At 45.2% G+C, this 17,475-nt stretch overlaps 1 protein-coding gene across 9 annotated transcripts in view; it reads right to left on the bottom strand.

Moving 5' to 3' along the window:
- Positions 1 to 6,296: 6,296 nt before the first annotated feature.
- The window catches only part of LOC135713046 (basic helix-loop-helix ARNT-like protein 1), a 288,167-nt gene continuing 276,988 nt past the window's right edge, over positions 6,297 to 17,475 (bottom strand). For all 9 annotated transcript variants that reach the window (XM_065236128.1, XM_065236121.1, XM_065236123.1 and 6 more), the window contains one exon: positions 6,297 to 7,597. In XM_065236128.1, coding sequence (XP_065092200.1) covers positions 7,175 to 7,597 — 423 coding nt within the window. In that variant the 3' untranslated portion in view covers positions 6,297 to 7,174. The remainder of the gene's footprint in view (positions 7,598 to 17,475) is intronic.

Raw genomic sequence — 17,475 nt, 5'->3', positions numbered from 1 at the left:
GAAACGTACATCAGACTGAAGGCTGAAGCTAGACGGATTAGACTTGCCATCAACGCATCAAAGACAAAATACATGAAAGGAATAGGTTCTAGGGAAGACAATGTTAGCCTCCCACCCCGAGTTCAGATTGACGGTGACGAAATCGAGGTGGTCGATGAGTTCGTGTATTTGGGCTCACTGGTGACCGCCGAAAATGATACCAGCAGAGAAATTCAAAGACGCATTATGGCAGGGAATCGTGCCTACTTTGGACTCCGGAGGACGCTCCGGTCGAATAAAATTCGCCGCCGCACGAAGTTGACTGTCTACAAGACGCTGATTAGACCGGTGGTCCTTTACGGCCACGAGACCTGGACTATGCTCGTGGAGGACCAACGGCGCCCTTGGTGTTTTCGAACGGAAGGTGTTGCGTACCATCTACGGTGGAGTGCAGATGGATGACGGAACGTGGAGGAGGCGAATGAACCACGAATTGCACCAGCTGCTGGGAGAACCATCCATCGTCCACATTGCAAAAATTGGGCGACTACGGTGGGCTGGGCACGTCGTAAGAATGCCGCACGACGACCCAGTGAAAATGGTTCTAGAAAGCGACCCAACAGGAACAAGAAGAAGAGGCGCGCAGCGGGCAAGGTGGATCGACCAAGTAGAAGGTGACCTGCGGACCCTTCGCAGACTACGAGGCTGGCGAACTGTGGCCATGGATCGAGTAGAGTGGAGACGACTTCTTCGGACAGCAGAGGACAACAAGGCCTTAGCCTGATTGGTAAGGTAAGTAACATCGATACTGTTTCCGCAGTGAACAGATATTTCGATCAGACGTGTGACTCTGCTAAAGAACGTTTGAAGTTTCGTGAGATGCGTATGAACGCGAATGACTCGTTCGGAGATTGAGTGTTGCGGCTATAGGCCCAAGCAAAATTTTGCGATTTCAAAAACCAACAACGCGAAGAAGAATTTGTGCAAGCTCTCTTGAGGCGATCGATTTCAGAAATAGCAGACAAACTCTATGAGATGTCTGACATGTTCGAGAATGATCTTCAACGAATCACGGCAAGCATCTGGACTACATCCGGATGGAAGCAGCTGAGCTGAACAAAGTGCCTAAGGACTCAACAAGCTTCTCGAGTTCGGGCCAAGGTGTAGAAGATGTTGAGATTCGTCCAGTTAACGCTTTGCATTCACTAAAGCCAAAGTTGGGATCACGTCGGTTTGAACCGTATCGGAAAAGGCAGCAGGAGTCAGAACGAGTCAACTTCCGTTATCGTCACGGTAATCCACAGCAGCGAAATATTTGAGGTAAAGATGATGTTCGACCTTGTACGAAATGTGGACGTTTGCATGGCCCTAAAGGATGTAAAGCTTTTCGGGTGAACTGCTACTCCTGTGGAAAAGTGGGTCATTATGCTGAGTTCTGTCGCACACCGAGAACTACCAACTCCAACTATTATGACCGTGCCAATGAAGTGAAGGCCGAAGCTGAAGTAATTAACCAGGTACATAATGAAATATCCTCAAAATAATAACTGAGAGCCTACTTATCTTGTTGAATGTTTTCTCACGCCTATATAATAATAACAATAAATGATATGGTATGAACAAGGAATCAAAAATATCTCCAAATGACAAAATGACAAGCGATCAACGAACCGAATAATAACGCTATGTCAGAAGTTCAAAGCAATAATGATATAATCTTCTTCGTTCCTTTTCATGACAAGCAGTCCGTGCGACACAACTCACTCGGGGCGGTAGAAGGAAACGAGCAAATTGTTGGCAAACTGCTTCACGAAGTAGAGCTGAAGATGATACACGTGTTTTAATGGGAATTTTTTTGTTATGTCTTTTCTCGATTCATATCAAGCTATGTCCTCATCCATGTATATTGCAACAAAGCAGGCAAGCAATATATCATTATCCTTGTACCACTCGGATCGACCTATGTTATAGAGCGAGTTTGTCATGGTATTCGTAGCAACCGTTTTGTCTGTATCGTTGGTTGCTTTATATGTTTGGATTCGCTGGGTATGAATGATTTTTTTTTCTATTTCTACTTCTATTTTGTTTGCAGTTGATTACTCAAAACCCTAATCTTCAACGATTTTTGGAACATCCTAGGCTTGTTGATTGCGTAATCGGTACTGAATGCATCCAGTTTTTAATTGATTCTGGTGCTAATGTGAACACAATAACAGTCGATAGTTGGAACATGATCAAGAAAAAATGTAGATCAGTGGTTCATGATTTGGTAGCGTACCCAGAGGATATTTTGAAAGCCTATGCCCATCAACGTCCTCTCGAGGTCGAGTGCTCTTTTAGAGCCTACATTGGAGTGGCAAATCGTAGGGAACCATTACAGTTGGCCAAAATTTTCGTTGTAAGGGGAACTCAACTATCATTGCTCGGATTTGAAACGTCACAGAAGCTGGACCTTATCCGTGTTGGCCCTTCCAAAACAGATGAAGATAGGAGTGATTATGTTCAAAAATCTCAAACTACCTTCAGTCTGGTGACGGATGCTCGAGAATTTCCTAAGATTCTTTCCGACCCTGTCAAGTTCAAAATGGACGACTAGCGATAGGCTGCGGACTATGGAGTTGAAGGGAATAATCGAGCGAGCAGATAAGGAACATGATATTATTACACACGTCTCACCTCTTGTACTAGTACCAAAAGGCACAAATGATTTCCGGATAGTTATCGATTATAGGGCCGTCAACAAAGCAATAATTCGGGAACCTTACCCTATGCCATCGCTAGAGAAAATCTGGTCAGACATTCCAAAAGGGACAATGTTCTTCTCGAAGCTGGACTTAAAAGACGCATATTTCCATGTTGAATTACACGAAAGTGTACGCCATGTCACAACTTTCATGACCACGAATGGACTTATGCGTTTCAAAAGGCTGCCTTTTGGTCTGTCATGTGCACCCGAACATTTCCAACGGGTGATGGAGAAGTTGTTGGTCCAATTCAAAAACGTTATAGTTTATCTCGATGATATTCTTATTTATGGCAAGACGATGGATGAGCTAAGGAAAAATGTGGTGGCTGTTAAAGAAACGCTGTTCAAAAATAACCGCACCATAAATGAAGAGAAGTCGATGTACAACCAACAGTCAGTTGATTTTTTGGGGTTCACTATCGACGGATGCGGTATTCTACCTACAAAGCAGAAAATATCAGATATCAAATCGTTCGAAAGGCCCAAAAACACATCCGAAGTTCGAAGCTTCCTATGTATGATGACCTTCATAAGCCCGTTTATCAGTAATTTTGCGCATAAAACCAAACCGCTACGGGATTTGTTGTCAGTCGATGCTAAATTTGAGTGGAACGAAGAGCGTCAGATTGCTTTTGACGCGATGAAGGATGCAGCTGAGAATGATTTGTTAAAACGTGGGTATTTTGATGAAAACGATGTTACCATTTTGTACACCGATGCATTACCTTGGGGAATCGGAGGAGTCTTAGTACAGGATACAGCAGATACCGAAAATCGTCGGATCATCGCCTGTGCGTCAAAAGGTCTGACCACGGCAGAGTGCCGTTATCCGCAGTTGCATAGGGAGGCGTTGGCTATTATCTGGTCAATGGAGAGATTAGCTTACTACCTTTTAGAAAGAAGATTCACATTGAGGTGTGACAGCGAAGCACTTATGTTCATGACAAAAGCGAAAGGCAAAGATGTCGGGAAACGGATTTTGTCTAGAGCTAAAAGGTTGGATGTTGCGGATGGATCATTATTGTTTTAAGTTCGAGCATGTATCGGGAAATGAGAACATTGCTGATGCGGTTTCAAGAATTGGCAGCAGGCGCGACGATCCGCCGTTTGGTATGGATAAGGAATTCCATGAGCTATGTTCAGTTACAGCGGACCCAGGAATTATCAATGATCATCTACTAGCTTTGACCACGGTTGAAGTGAAAGAAACATTGATCAAAGATAACGAACTCCAGACTGTTATCAAATGGCCAAAACAAATTGCAAGGTATCAAGCTTTCCAACAAGATATGTAAGTGCAAGGTGAATTGTTGATGAAGCAGGAGAAAATGATTCTACCAAGTGCACTGCGTACTCGCCGCAGCCATCCTGGAATGTCCACTATGAAAAATGTTTTACGGCAAGGATTGTGGTGGCCGAGCATGGATCGGGAGGTGGAAGATTTTGTCCGAGGCTGCCCGGAGTGCCAGTTGGTAACTGCAGCAAGTAACCCATTGCCTATCACGTTGACGTAACTACCAAAGAATCCATGGGACTATGTCTCTATGGATTTCTCTACGGCGTCGGACATAAACAATTGGAAAGCCCTTGTTCTCACTGACAACTATTCTCGGTTTTTAGTTGCGTTGCCGATGGATAAGACGTTGCCGGGTTTTCAATACATACTACATACCGAAAACAATGAAAGCGGACAATGGTCCTCCATTTAATAGCACTGATCTCAAAATATGGCTACGGAGCGTCTGGAGAGTAAAACTTATTCACAGCACTCCATTGAACCCAACAGAAAATGGGCTAGTGGAAAGAAGCATGCAAGGTATCAACAAGATGACTACCATTGCGAGATTGGGAAAGAAGAATTGGAAGGAGGCCTTAGCCGATTATGTAGTAGCCTTTAATACATGGCCACATCACGTTACAAAAATACCGCCAGCTGAATTGATGTTCGGAAGAACGGTGAGAGGTTTATTGCCAGATATACGAACGGATTATCAGCAAATCATGGACGAACAATTACGAGACCGAGACCTATCATCCAAGTTCAATCACAATGTTAAAGAAGATGTTAGGCGTAAAGCTTCTAGGCTAAACATCCAGGTGGGGGACATTGTTTTGGTCAGTCAGGCGAAACGTGATAAAGCGGAAGAATGCTTTGCATGAAGTGATTGGAATTGCTGGAGCTGGGCGTGCGACAATTAAAGATTTAACCACACATAAGGTCTATGATCGTAACGTTAAATTTCTGAAGAAATTCGTGAAACGCAAGATGAGTAAGTCATTTTTTTCACGGTTATATCTCTTCTAGAATAGATGCTTTATTGAAATTGCATGATAATTCCTCAATCTCCATTTTATTTTATTTTTTTAGCTGCACCAGAGGAAGTATTAGGGTCACGCTTTTCTGTGCAACCCGAGCAGGAACTGAACGTTGACGACACACCACCGATGACAACAGAAGCTTCTCCTGCTCATGGTATAGGTAATGATGAACAGTCCTTACCCAAACGCAGAAACACAAGAGAAATCAAGCGGAGGCAAAGATATCTTAATACTGTGAACAACGATATTTGAAGTGATGTGATTTTAATGGGGAGGATGTGGTATTCTGGTTGAGCGTGCAACAGTGGGAGAGAGATTTCTGAGAGAGTTGGGCATAAAGGGTCGGAGGCGACGAAGGTGGAATAAAGATGGTGTGTTTTGATAATCTAAATGAATAAAGCGTAGTGTTTTGACTGGCATTTAATACCGATGATCCTGGGGATATCACAACATCTAAGAGAAAAACTTGTTTAAATTCACGAAAGAACGCATTTTCATGGAAATTGTTAAGCGGCTGCTCTGCCAGGTTCGTTTTCTAACGATGATCAAAACAAATCCGTACGACGCTGCGTCGAAGGCAAAGAGCTGGAAAACTTCCGGTCAGTACAGTTGATGGGCGTTCTTTCCGCTTTTACTTAGCAAACAAACAACGTTCACCAGATTGGTTAATATGCCACCAAATTTTTTTCCATAGTTCATTTTCGTTTTTATTTTCTCCATTTGTAGTTGTTGAATTCATCGGATGATTGGTAGAGTTGGTTGTTGGTTGGTTTTTAGTTATCTTAAACACTAAAGTAAACATTACAGACAAGTTTTGTAATTGGTATCCACGAATCCGTCTCTCCTGAAACTGATGCCAGCTTGTTATCTTTCGTTTTTAGAAATGGTTGTAAGTATAATAGGTGTATGCGTTTTGTGTGTGTGACTGTAATATTTCGCTATTGGTTTTTGTCAGAGTTTCTGCACTGCGCATCTCGCTTGTGGCTGGTAGAACTGTTACTGTTATAGTGCCTATAATCGCATATCAGTTCCATATGGATTTTCGTCAATTATGAGGTAACAACGCTATCCACTATCAATTGGCATCTGCTTTCATATTATATGATACAACTACGGACTTTGATCATGGAAAATGTAGAAACAACATCAAGTCAGTTTGTCCCATCATGCAAAGTAATCGTGTATCAGTACCATCCTGAAATTCAATCGCACAGTTCTTTTTTTTTAAATTGCCTTATTCTTCGCTGATATAACAAAACATTGCATTAATTCATCTCTGATTCCTCTAATTCGTAACAACTACTGCCATTTTCCCAATGCCTGCTTTCCATATGGGACTGAAATGCGATTATAGGCAATACTAATAATAATAGTCCTCCTTTATTTTCGTGCAGAAAGGAATTTTACTAGTAGAAGTTTTAGAAGTTGTTGGTGCCCTTTTAGAAACGGGCATTTTTCCTATAAAGTGTACAGATAAAATTAATGTTACACGTGCACGGGGCACTAGTTAAACAATTTTGTTTTCCATTTATCCTGCATTTTGTGTAGGGTTTATTTTAGTTTTGCAAATGTTTTAAAGCTAGGAAATTAAAAACTAAATAAAATATATATGGATCATAATAAAACACTTTTTCTCATTAAAAACTACCAACAAACTTACAGATTACAGTACCATTTGTTTACTTAGTTAAGACTCATTCGCTATATCTCTTGCCATCGATTATCTCCTAGGTATGTGTATCTCATTAATAATGTAACGCGGAAAAATTTTGTGGATGGGAACAATACTATCAATTTCAATGTGAAAAAAACTCATATCACTCACGTTTGCCTTAATCGTCGATTTACACAACACGTAAAACTATATGCACAACTTCGTGTAAACTAGATTAGCATGATTTCTTTGTATTTCTTGGACTTAAATGACTCTCTAAAAAGTATCAATATAAACACTCTCTTCTGTTCCATTTGTAACAAACACACAAACACACTACGACACTCATTGCCACCCGGGACATCAGAATTGAACCCATAAGCTCGCTCGCTCGCTCGCTCGTCATTCTCCCTCCAGCAGTAGCAACATTGCGTTGATGCAAACACCGCCACCAACACCGTGCGACGAACTTGCCATTAACTCGGATGCAAATCTGCACCCTGATGGTAATACGATGCTGTCGTACCGCCGCCGGCCACGGATCGGCCGGACGTAATGACGGAGGCCGTCGTAGTGGGCGAAATCAGAGGGGTATTTACGGAGCCAAAATATTCCATCGGGGAACCACCGCCGACCCCCAGAAGACTACCGTTGTCGTCGAGCTCGGCCATCAGGTTGGAATTATCGCTCGGGAGGTCTCCCACCATCATGATGGCCGCTGGATCGACCAGATCGTCCACGGAATCGTTGGATAGCAGGTTGTTGATGGCGATTGCGGCGTTGCCTGCCACCATGGCAGCACCACCACCATTACCGACTCCGCCGCCATTGGACCGAATTTGGCTGGTGAACTGCTGCTGAATTGACTGTAGGATTTCTCGTTGCTCTTGTTGTTCTTCCTGCGGGTGGAAAATTGAAGTTAGTTAAAGTTTGAAGTTTATGTAGCAGAATGTGTGTTTCAGAAAATGCTAGTCAGGGGCATTAAATAATTACCTAAGCTCTTAGGGGGTCTCAGATACATCTTACGTTAGCATGAACAAGTCATATACAGACCATTCAAATATTCGATGTAAGATTTTTAAAACGATAAGGGGAGGGGGGGGGGTGTACAATATAACTAAGTCTTACAAAGCACACTGGGCACAAAAAAGTAAAAATTTATCAAAATTCACGCTGAAGGAACATGATCATATATTATAATGGTTCTTACAGAAAAAATATCTCAGGAATCGAATAGAACTGGTTTCACTTTGAGCAGGATAGCGCAAGTTGGGGTAGAGGCGGTTTTATTTTAAAATACCTGAAAAGGACCTTTGCCACAGAAGTTATTGAATTTAAATACATATTTACGTTTTTCCCTCTATATGCAATGGGGGAGTATATAGTCGCTGTATTTATAGTCGCTATATTTATAGTCTGGCGGATAGAATTTCGTTCTATCAAAAAGCGGAACCAATTCAATATACTGTAGACCAACAATTGAAAAAGTACTATCAACTTTTATAAACAAACCGTTAATTATTCTTTCCTTACCAATCTAACGCAAATTACTAGCATCATCGAATAGGGAAAATTTTCCCCAAACCAAAAATGGTGTTGGTTTGCGTAGGCGAGCCTTGACTCACAAGAAAAGGGTTTCCGAAGTTTTGTTCACAATACATCATGCTCTTTTCTGTTGTTGGTCATGATCTGCTCGATTGGTTCCGCTATTTGACACCTCTATTGGTTCCCGAGATTCTATCCGCCAAACTATGAATATAGCGACTAAAGGGGAGGGGGTCTAAAAATCCTAAAAAAAAGTGCTTACGTAACTATTGCGAGGCTGGCGACGTGCACTGCATATAATCGCATATTAGTCCCATATGGATTTTCGCCAATTTTAAGATAACAATGTTATTCACTACCAATTGACATCACTTTCATATTGCATGATACAACCAACCAGTAGAAACTAACGATTTTAAATTGGCTCACTACTTGACTAGCCTATTGGTCCCAAGCAAATCGATTAACGTACCCCATTCTAGTTGAAATTGGCTATATTTATATTTGTTGGCTTTTATTCGCTATGAAAGTTTTACAGATAAAATGAGGGGTTCGTGGATTTTCCTATGTTTCGAGGGGTGCATCGATTGGCTTGCGACAGAAGATAGTACCAGAGCTGATCCAAAAAGTTGAGCACGTTTCTTTGGGACCTTCTAGTCTTAGAGTTACCTCTACGATACAACTACGGACTTTGGTCATGAAAAATGAAAAAAACAACATTAGTTAGATTTCTGCTTTTTGGATCGCCTTATTTTTCGCTGATACAACAAAACATGTAACAGTGCAGGTAACTCTAAGACCAGAAGATCCCGAAGAAACGTGCTCAACCTTTTATCTCAGATCTGGTACTCTCTTCGATGTACCCCTCGTGTTGGCGCTGGGATCACTGCCTCAAGTCGCGATGCGTAGTGTTACCCGAACCGAACCGCGGAGTTCAACTGTCTGTTGTCATCAAATGACAGGAGCGAACGAAGAGAGAGAAGGAACATCGTAAATGAAAGGAAGAAGTGGATAGTCGGTCAGCAAAACAATCTTGAGTTAATACTTAGTGATTCTAGTGAAAAGTGTGAATCCTATATTCTTAATCTATTTGAATTAGTAAATTAGTTATTGGTCTAGCCTATGAATTAGTAAATCTAAATTGAAAACCTACACGAAATTTTCTCATAGCGTGGAAAACATAACCCAGCGAACAGAAACTTTCATCTGGTGAAAGCACCGAAAGTTTTAAAGCTGCACCTATCCAAAATTTGTGCTGCTCACAACCCGGTGTTCATTTCTGTTCGCCACCGTAACACACTTTAAAACTTTCGGTTAAGTTCACTAACATGAGTGCGAAACAAGCCAGCGATAATGCTGAGTCATCCCACACGCCGGACAGGAATCGATCGGGAGGCTGCGTGAGCTGCTCGCGCCCCGTATCGTTCGACAATTTCGTCCAATGTGACCAGTGCGACAGCTGGTGGCACATGAGCTGTGCGGGGGTGACGGAATCGGTCGCCGAGCGGGCATTTACATGCCGCAATTGCTTGCCGTTGAGAGTCAACACTAAGTCGACCAACCGGTCAGCTCGAATTGCCCTGAAGCTGCAGAAACTGGAGGAGGAGCGCGCCATTCAGCAGCGCGCCTTGGAAGCCGAGAAGCGGGCCATCGAGCAGGAGAAGAGGCTCATGCAGGAGAAATATACCCTGCTGGAGGAACAGTTGGACGAAGAACGGGACAACCAAAGCAACCGCAGCCGGGTGAGTCGACGAGCGAGTCAACAACGTGTGACACAATGGGTGCAACAGCATTCCTCGGAAATCGCGCCAGGTGAGGAAGCCGCAGGAGGATTACCGAAGTCCGACGAACCGGTCGAGCGCCGTAATCCAACGGGGTGTCAGACGGAAGTCAACCCAGTGAAGGAGCAGGAGAAGGTGATATTATCGCCGATGGATCACAATCCGGCGCAGCAGAAGCAACGACGGAAAACCTTAGTGGAAGTATCGAAGCTTTTTTGGAATCAGCAGCGGAAAACAGGCGCGATTCCCAAGACGGTTCCGGATCAGCGAGTCGAAAGTCGTATGACGACATTTATTGGTAACCCTTTCCCCTCTGAGCCCCCCGTAATTCCACCAGGTAAGCCACCACTTAATTCTACTATACATAAGGATGTTGCTCAACCGAGTCAAGATTATTCGGATATGCTAGCGAAATTGGGGATTAGTCCGACTCTCGTTAACCCGAGTCAGGCAAAATTAATTGGGACTGAGCCTGTTCTACTAGGCCATCCCGCCCCTACGGTTCTTCTCTCTTTGCCTTTGGGATGGAATCAAACCCAGTTGCCTCCAACAACGGGTCCCAATGTTGGCCATATACAGCCGAGTGTGCCCGGCACTATTCCGGCACCAAGTGTGCCTCTAACTTTTCCGGCACCAAGTGTACCTCCCACTTCTTTGGTACCAAACCCGGTACCTGCCCCTTCGCAGTTAGCCGCACGACAAATAATGCCTCGCGATTTACCCCCTTTCGCCGGTGACCCCGCGGACTGGCCGATCTTTGTCAGTTCTTTCGTGAACACAACCGCCGCGTGTGGATATTCGAATGTGGAAAATCTTGCCAGATTGCAACGGTGTTTGAAAGGTGCCGCGTATGAAGCCGTGCGAAGCCGTCTTTTACTACCAGAATCAGTGCCACAAGTTATTAACACCCTCCAGCTGCTTTACGGACGTCCGGAGCTGTTAATCAACGTGCTGTTGGAAAAGGTGCGGTCAACTCCAGCGCCCAAGGCGGAACGTCTCGAAACACTCATCGAGTTTGGGATGGCGGTGCAAAGCTTGTGTGACCACCTGGAGGCAGCGGGTCAACATGCACACCTTACGAACCCGTGTCTGCTGATGGAGTTAGTGGAAAAGTTGCCCGCCCACGTCAAGATGGAGTGGGCAAATTTCATGCAGCGGTACCCGGCGGTGAACCTCAAGACCTTCGGGGACTTCATGAATGGCGTGGTGGTGTCGGCCAGCAAGGTGACGCAGTTCACAGGAGGATTCGGGAAAGGTGCCAACGTGGAGAAGTCAAGGATGAAGCATAAGGGAACAATCAACACACATGTAAGCCAGCCGGAGCAGCCGAAGAACGAGGAGAAGCAGTGTTGCGTTTGTAAACGACGTGGACATCGTGTTCGGGATTGTGACAGTTTCAAAGCGCTCTCCATCGACAATCGTTGGAAGGAAGTGCAACACAACGAACTCTGCCGCAGCTGCTTAAATGCGCACGGGAGACGAAGTTGCCGGAATGCCAGTCAATGCGGAATCAACGGATGTACCTTTCGGCATCACCCTCTGCTTCATTCTAACCGTAGTAATCAACCATCCGGAAGAGCGACAACGCTGAGGCCAGCTTCAAATATCGAATCCGCTGGCAACCATGCGCATCGTATGTCGAATCAATCGTTACTTTTTCGCATTATTCCCGTAACACTTTACGGACCAAAGAAAACGGTGAAGACCTTCGCCTTTCTGGACGATGGGTCGTCCCTTACACTCGTTGAAGAGGAGCTCGCAAACGACATCGGCGCCAGCGGAAAAGCGGCACCATTGTGCCTAACCTGGACGGGTGATGTGTCTAGAATCGAAGCAGACTCGAAGCAGCTACAGCTGAAGGTATCAAGCGCTAACGATGGAAAGCACTACAAACTGGAGGATGTTCGTACCGTAAAGAAGCTGGCTCTGCCGGGTCAGACGCTGCACATCAACGATTTCGTGGACAAGTTCAGACATCTCAAAGGTCTTCCGCTTGCTGGATATGAGAACGCGGTCCCTCAGTTGCTGATTGGGGTCAATAACTTGCGACTTACCATTCCGTTGAAGGTGAAAGAGGGTGAAATCAACGAACCGGTCGCCGTGAAAACTCGTCTCGGCTGGTGCATATACGGAGGAGGTGGTGTTCCCTTGTCAAATACACTCAACTTCCATGCTTGTGACTGTGACCGTGAACTGCACGAAATGATGAAGGACTATTTCGCCCTCGAGGACGTCGGTGCCAAACCAGTGATCGAATTGGTTTCGGCCGAAGACAGAAGAGCTCAAGAAATTTTGGAAAAAACCACTGTACGCGTAGGCGATCGATTCGAGACCGGCTTGCTGTGGAGGTATGATGAAATTGAGTTTCCGGAGAGCTACGGAATGGCTTTGCGAAGACTCGAGTGCCTAGAACGTCGGATGGCTAGGAATCCATTGTTGAAGGAGAACATTCACCGTCAGATAGAAGAATATCAGCTGAAAGGCTACGCGCATCGAGCCAGTGAGGAAGAGTTGAAGACAACCGATCTTAAACGGGTCTGGTACCTACCACTGGGAGCAGTGGTGAATCCAAAGAAACCGGAGAAGGTGCGTCTCATCTGGGATGCCGCAGCTGTAGTTAACGGAATATCTCTCAACACACTGCTTCTCAAAGGCCCGGATCAACTTACGTCGTTGCCAGCAGTTTTGTCAAGGTTCCGACAGTATGCGGTGGCAGTCTCCGCCGATATTAAAGAGATGTTCCATCAAATGTGGATGCGTAGTTTGGACCGACAATCGCTGCGTTTCCTATTTCGCAAGGATCCGACCGTTTTACCGGACATCTACGTCATGGACGTTGCGACATTCGGTGCAACCTGCTCCCCAGCGCCTGCACAATATGTCAAAAACAGAAATGCGACAGAATTTGCCGGAGAGTATCCAAGAGCCGTTGAAGGAATCATATCCAATCACTACGTCGATGATTACCTAGACAGCTTTGGTACCGAAGCGGAAGCAGCAGATATAGCGGAGCAAGTGAAGGCAATCCATAGTAAAGGAGGTTTCCTGCTGCGGAACTGGCAAACGAATAGTATCCATGTAAAGCAACGATTGGGAGAGGCTACGGACCCTAGCAACAGGCATATGTTTATGGATAAAACCATGGAATACGGCAGGGTGCTTGGTATGCTGTGGTTGACAGAGGAAGACGCCTTGAGCTTCTGCGCACAGATGAAGGACGACATACAGCAAATCGTGGACAGCGACTCCCGTCCCACAAAGAGGCAAGTCCTGCGGTGTCTAATGAGCTTTTTCGATCCGCTGGGATTGTTAAGCTTCATCATGGTTCAGGGCAAGATTCTGCTGCAAGATGTTTGGCGTGCTGGAACACAGTGGGATCAGGAGATAAGCGAGGAACATTGGGAACGTTGGCGGAGCTGGACTGTTCTGCTACAGCGAATATCGACCATACAAATTTCCCGAACGCCACCGAGCAGAGCTACCGTCAGCTGCAATTACACGTGTTCGTCGACGCGAGCGAAGCGGCGTATGCAGCAGTGGCGTATTTTCGAATAGTCGATGCAGACGGGACACCAAGATGTGCTTTGGTGATGGCGAAAACGAAGGTGGCGCCGTTGAAACCGTTATCGATACCGCGAATGGAGTTGCAGGCCGCTACGCTTGGGACCCGATTATTGAGGTCCGTTCATGAATCCCATACTGTGAAAGTTACGGAGCGATATTTGTGGTCAGACTCATCGACGGTGCTAGCCTGGTTGAGAGGGGATCCCCGCAAGTACAAACAGTACGTGGCCTGTAGGATTGGTGAAATACTGGAGCAGACGGATGTGATCGAGTGGCGGTGGGTACCGTCGAAGCAGAATCCAGCGGATTACGCAACCAAATGGGGAAGCGGGCCATCCATGGACGTCGGAGGAGTCTGGTTCCAAGGACCACCGTTTCTGCAACGGCCTGAGAAAGAATGGCCGAAACAGAAGATGTCACAAGGGGTCGTCGAGGAAGAATTACGTGGCTGTAACGTTCACGTCGAAACTGTCGTGCTCCCAGTAGTAATAGATTGTGATCGCTTCTCCAAATTGGAGCGGATGCATCGAGCAATGGCCTACGTGCACCGATACGTGGGAAATGTGAAACGGATGATCTACGGTGAAGCGAAGCATACAGGCTACCTCACTCAAGAGGAACTACGACAGGCAGAAGCGACCTTGATTCGGATGGTACAAGGGCAGACTTACCGCGAAGAACTGACAATCCTCTCAAACAACCAGAATCATCCGAGACCACACCCAGAAGGGTTGAGCAAGCACAGTGTGCTGTATCAGTTGACGCCGTTCATCGACGACACCGGGATTCTACGGGTGGATGGGCGAATCGGAGCAGCAGGAAATGTAAGCAACGAAGTGAAATTTCCAGCGATCCTGCCCAACAATCACCGGGTGACGGATCTGATCGTAGACGCTTATCATAGGAAGTATCGACACGCCAATTCGGAGACCGTAGTGAATGAGATACGGCAGCGGTATCATGTGTCCCGCCTTCGAACAGTTGTCCGGAGAATCGTCAACGTGTGCACAATGTGCAAAATTCGTAAAGCAGTACCTCACATTCCACGAATGGCCTCACTTCCTCCGGCCCGCTTAGCTTCATACGCAAGACCATTCACCTACGTTGGCCTGGACTTGTTTGGACCATTGTTAGTGAAGGTCGGTCGCAGCAACGCAAAAAGGTGGATAGCGCTCTTCACCTGCCTCACTGTTCGAGCAGTGCACTGCGAAGTAGTGTACAGTCTGTCAACGGATGCTTGCCTCAAGAGCATCCGTCGCTTCGTGGGTCGTCGTGGTGCTCCAGCCGAAATCTACACAGACAACGGAACAAACTTCCACGGCGCTGAGCGGGTGCTGATGAGACAGCTTCAACAAGGTCTTGCCGCGACCGTGACTAATACGGCAACTAAATGGTACTTCATTCCTCCATCTTCACCCCACATGGGCGGAGCGTGGGAACGCATGGTGCGTTCGATCAAGCAAGCGATGATGGGCGCAAACAGTAGTGACCGGAAGCTCGACGACGAATCGCTGAATACGTTTGTTATCGAAGCGGAGTCGATCGTCAACAGCCGTCCACTCACTTACCTGCCCTTGGACGCGGAAGAAAGTGAAGCACTGACTCCGAACCATTTCCTGCTAGGAAACTCAACTGGGGTGCGACAACCAGTAGCGGAGCCGACCGATAGCTCGGTAGCAGTGAAGAATTCCTGGAACCTGATCAACCATCAACTCGACTGTTTTTGGAGGCGCTGGACTCGAGAGATGCTGCCGACCCTGACCAGGAGAACAAAGTGGTTCGGCGATGAGAGGGCTGTCGCTACCGGCGACCTAGTGCTGATCGTGGAGGACAGCAAGAGGAACAGCTGGATCAGGGGACGAGTGATGGAGGTTGTGCCTGGGGGTGACGGAAGGATCCGTCAGGCTATCATAAGAACTGCGAAGGGGCTGCTGCGTAGGCCTGTCGCAAAGCTAGCTATTCTGGACATAGTAGATAGTGGTAAAACTGGAACTGGTGGCCAGTGTTACGGGGGGGAGGATGTTGGCGCTGGGATCACTGCCTCAAGTCGCGATGCGTAGTGTCACCCGAACCGAACCGCGGAGTTCAACTGTCTGTTGTCATCGAATGACAGGAGCGAACGAAGAGAGAGAAGGAACATCGTAAATGAAAGGAAGAAGTGGATAGTCGGTCAGCAAAACAATCTTGAGTTAATACTTAGTGATTCTAGTGAAAAGTGTGAATCCTATATTCTTAATCTATTTGAATTAGTAAATTAGTTATTGGTCTAGCCTATGAATTAGTAAATCTAAATTGAAAACCTACACGAAATTTTCTCATAGCGTGGAAAACATAACCCAGCGAACAGAAACTTTCATCTGGTGAAAGCACCGAAAGTTTTAAAGCTGCACCTATCCAAAATTTGTGCTGCTCACAACCCGGTGTTCATTTCTGTTCGCCACCGTAACACCTCGAAACATAGGAAAATCCACGAACCCCTCATTTTATCGGTCAAACTTGCATAGCGAATTAAAACGAACATAGTGTAGTACTAGAATTTCGACTAAAATGGGGTACGTTAATCGATTTGCTAGCCAAGTATTGAGCAAATTTAAAATCGTTATTTTCCACCGGTTGCTTACAACCAACGCAAAACAATCACATGCGTTGTAAGCGACAGCTGTAAAATATGCAATACAGCCACAAAGTTTGTAGGTATGTGTTGTTCAAGTTTGTTATGGGCCATAAATGTACAGACCAGTTAAGAGCTGAGTACTGCGAACTAACTCAAAATGCTTGTCATCTGGGAGCCGAGTCAAACTGTCAAACGGGAGCCAAACATTCAAAAGAGCTCAGAAGTCACGTAGGTAGTTACTGTTTGAACCACAAGTAAAGGTGTTGCCATCTACTGAAAACAAATTAAGAATTATAATTCTGAAACTGTCGAAACATCAACCTTAGTAGGCGGATAATGTAAATCATCGAGCGTGATGCTCGAAAAAGTGTTTTTATTTGATATTAATAATGCCAAAACTGGGTTGCTGAAACAAGAATGTAATCAAACTTTATAAGAGTCATGTGAGCTTTGTGAGCAAGTGCACTCCCATCACCATGTATATACAATTTCGTGAGCTGTTTCAGCAAAACAATTTGAAACTTCGGAAGATTTTCAAGATGATTTCTAGCTCACTTGAAAAATAAAATCGGCTGAGTTCGCAGTACTCAGGGTAAGAGGGTACTGTCAAATTTGTGAAATCCCACAGTGGAAACATTTGATGTCAGTCCCGTGCTCTACACGCTATTTCTAAACAACCCAAATTTGAGAAGGATCTACTCATATCCGTCAAAAGTAGGGCTACCCAAAATTTAGTAAACAAAGTTGGACCTGGCAAGATAACAAAGGAGCAACATCGTTCGGATTCAGGTCGATGTTGTCTATTCGTAATCTTTTCAGTCCCAACTTTGTTTACTAAATTTTGGGTAGCTCTACTTTTGACGAATATGAGTAGATCCTACTAAAATTGGGGTTGTTTAGAAATAGCGTGTACACACTTATTTTTTGCAAAAATTTAAGGGTTGTTCCAAAGCACGACCGCATTGTTAACGTAGAACTACGAGATTGTTTTTGATGCTCCATTCACTACTATATTAATCACGAAATAAATGGTTTGGAAACTTAACTCCAAAATGAACAATTCATTATTCAATTTTTTGAAATGGGGCGGTTATTGAAAAAATCCTAAAATTAGGATTAACTTTGGCCGCTTTCTTGTTGGCTCGACACAATCGAACGCGTTCAGCAACTTCCGATAACCGCGGAGATATTTAGCAGCCATGTGTTGAGACATTTTGAAGATTTTTACAGAAGTTCTCAATAAACACTTGATTCACTTCGAATATGGACTCTA

The sequence above is a fragment of the Ochlerotatus camptorhynchus genome, unplaced genomic scaffold (assembly GCF_037179485.1).
Source record: "Ochlerotatus camptorhynchus isolate MF236.1 unplaced genomic scaffold, CSIRO-AGI_Acam_v1.1 ptg000530l, whole genome shotgun sequence".
Lineage (NCBI taxonomy): Eukaryota > Metazoa > Arthropoda > Insecta > Diptera > Culicidae > Ochlerotatus > Ochlerotatus camptorhynchus.
Note: the sequence above shows the minus strand (reverse complement) of the source record. Positions and strands in the feature narration are given on the sequence as shown.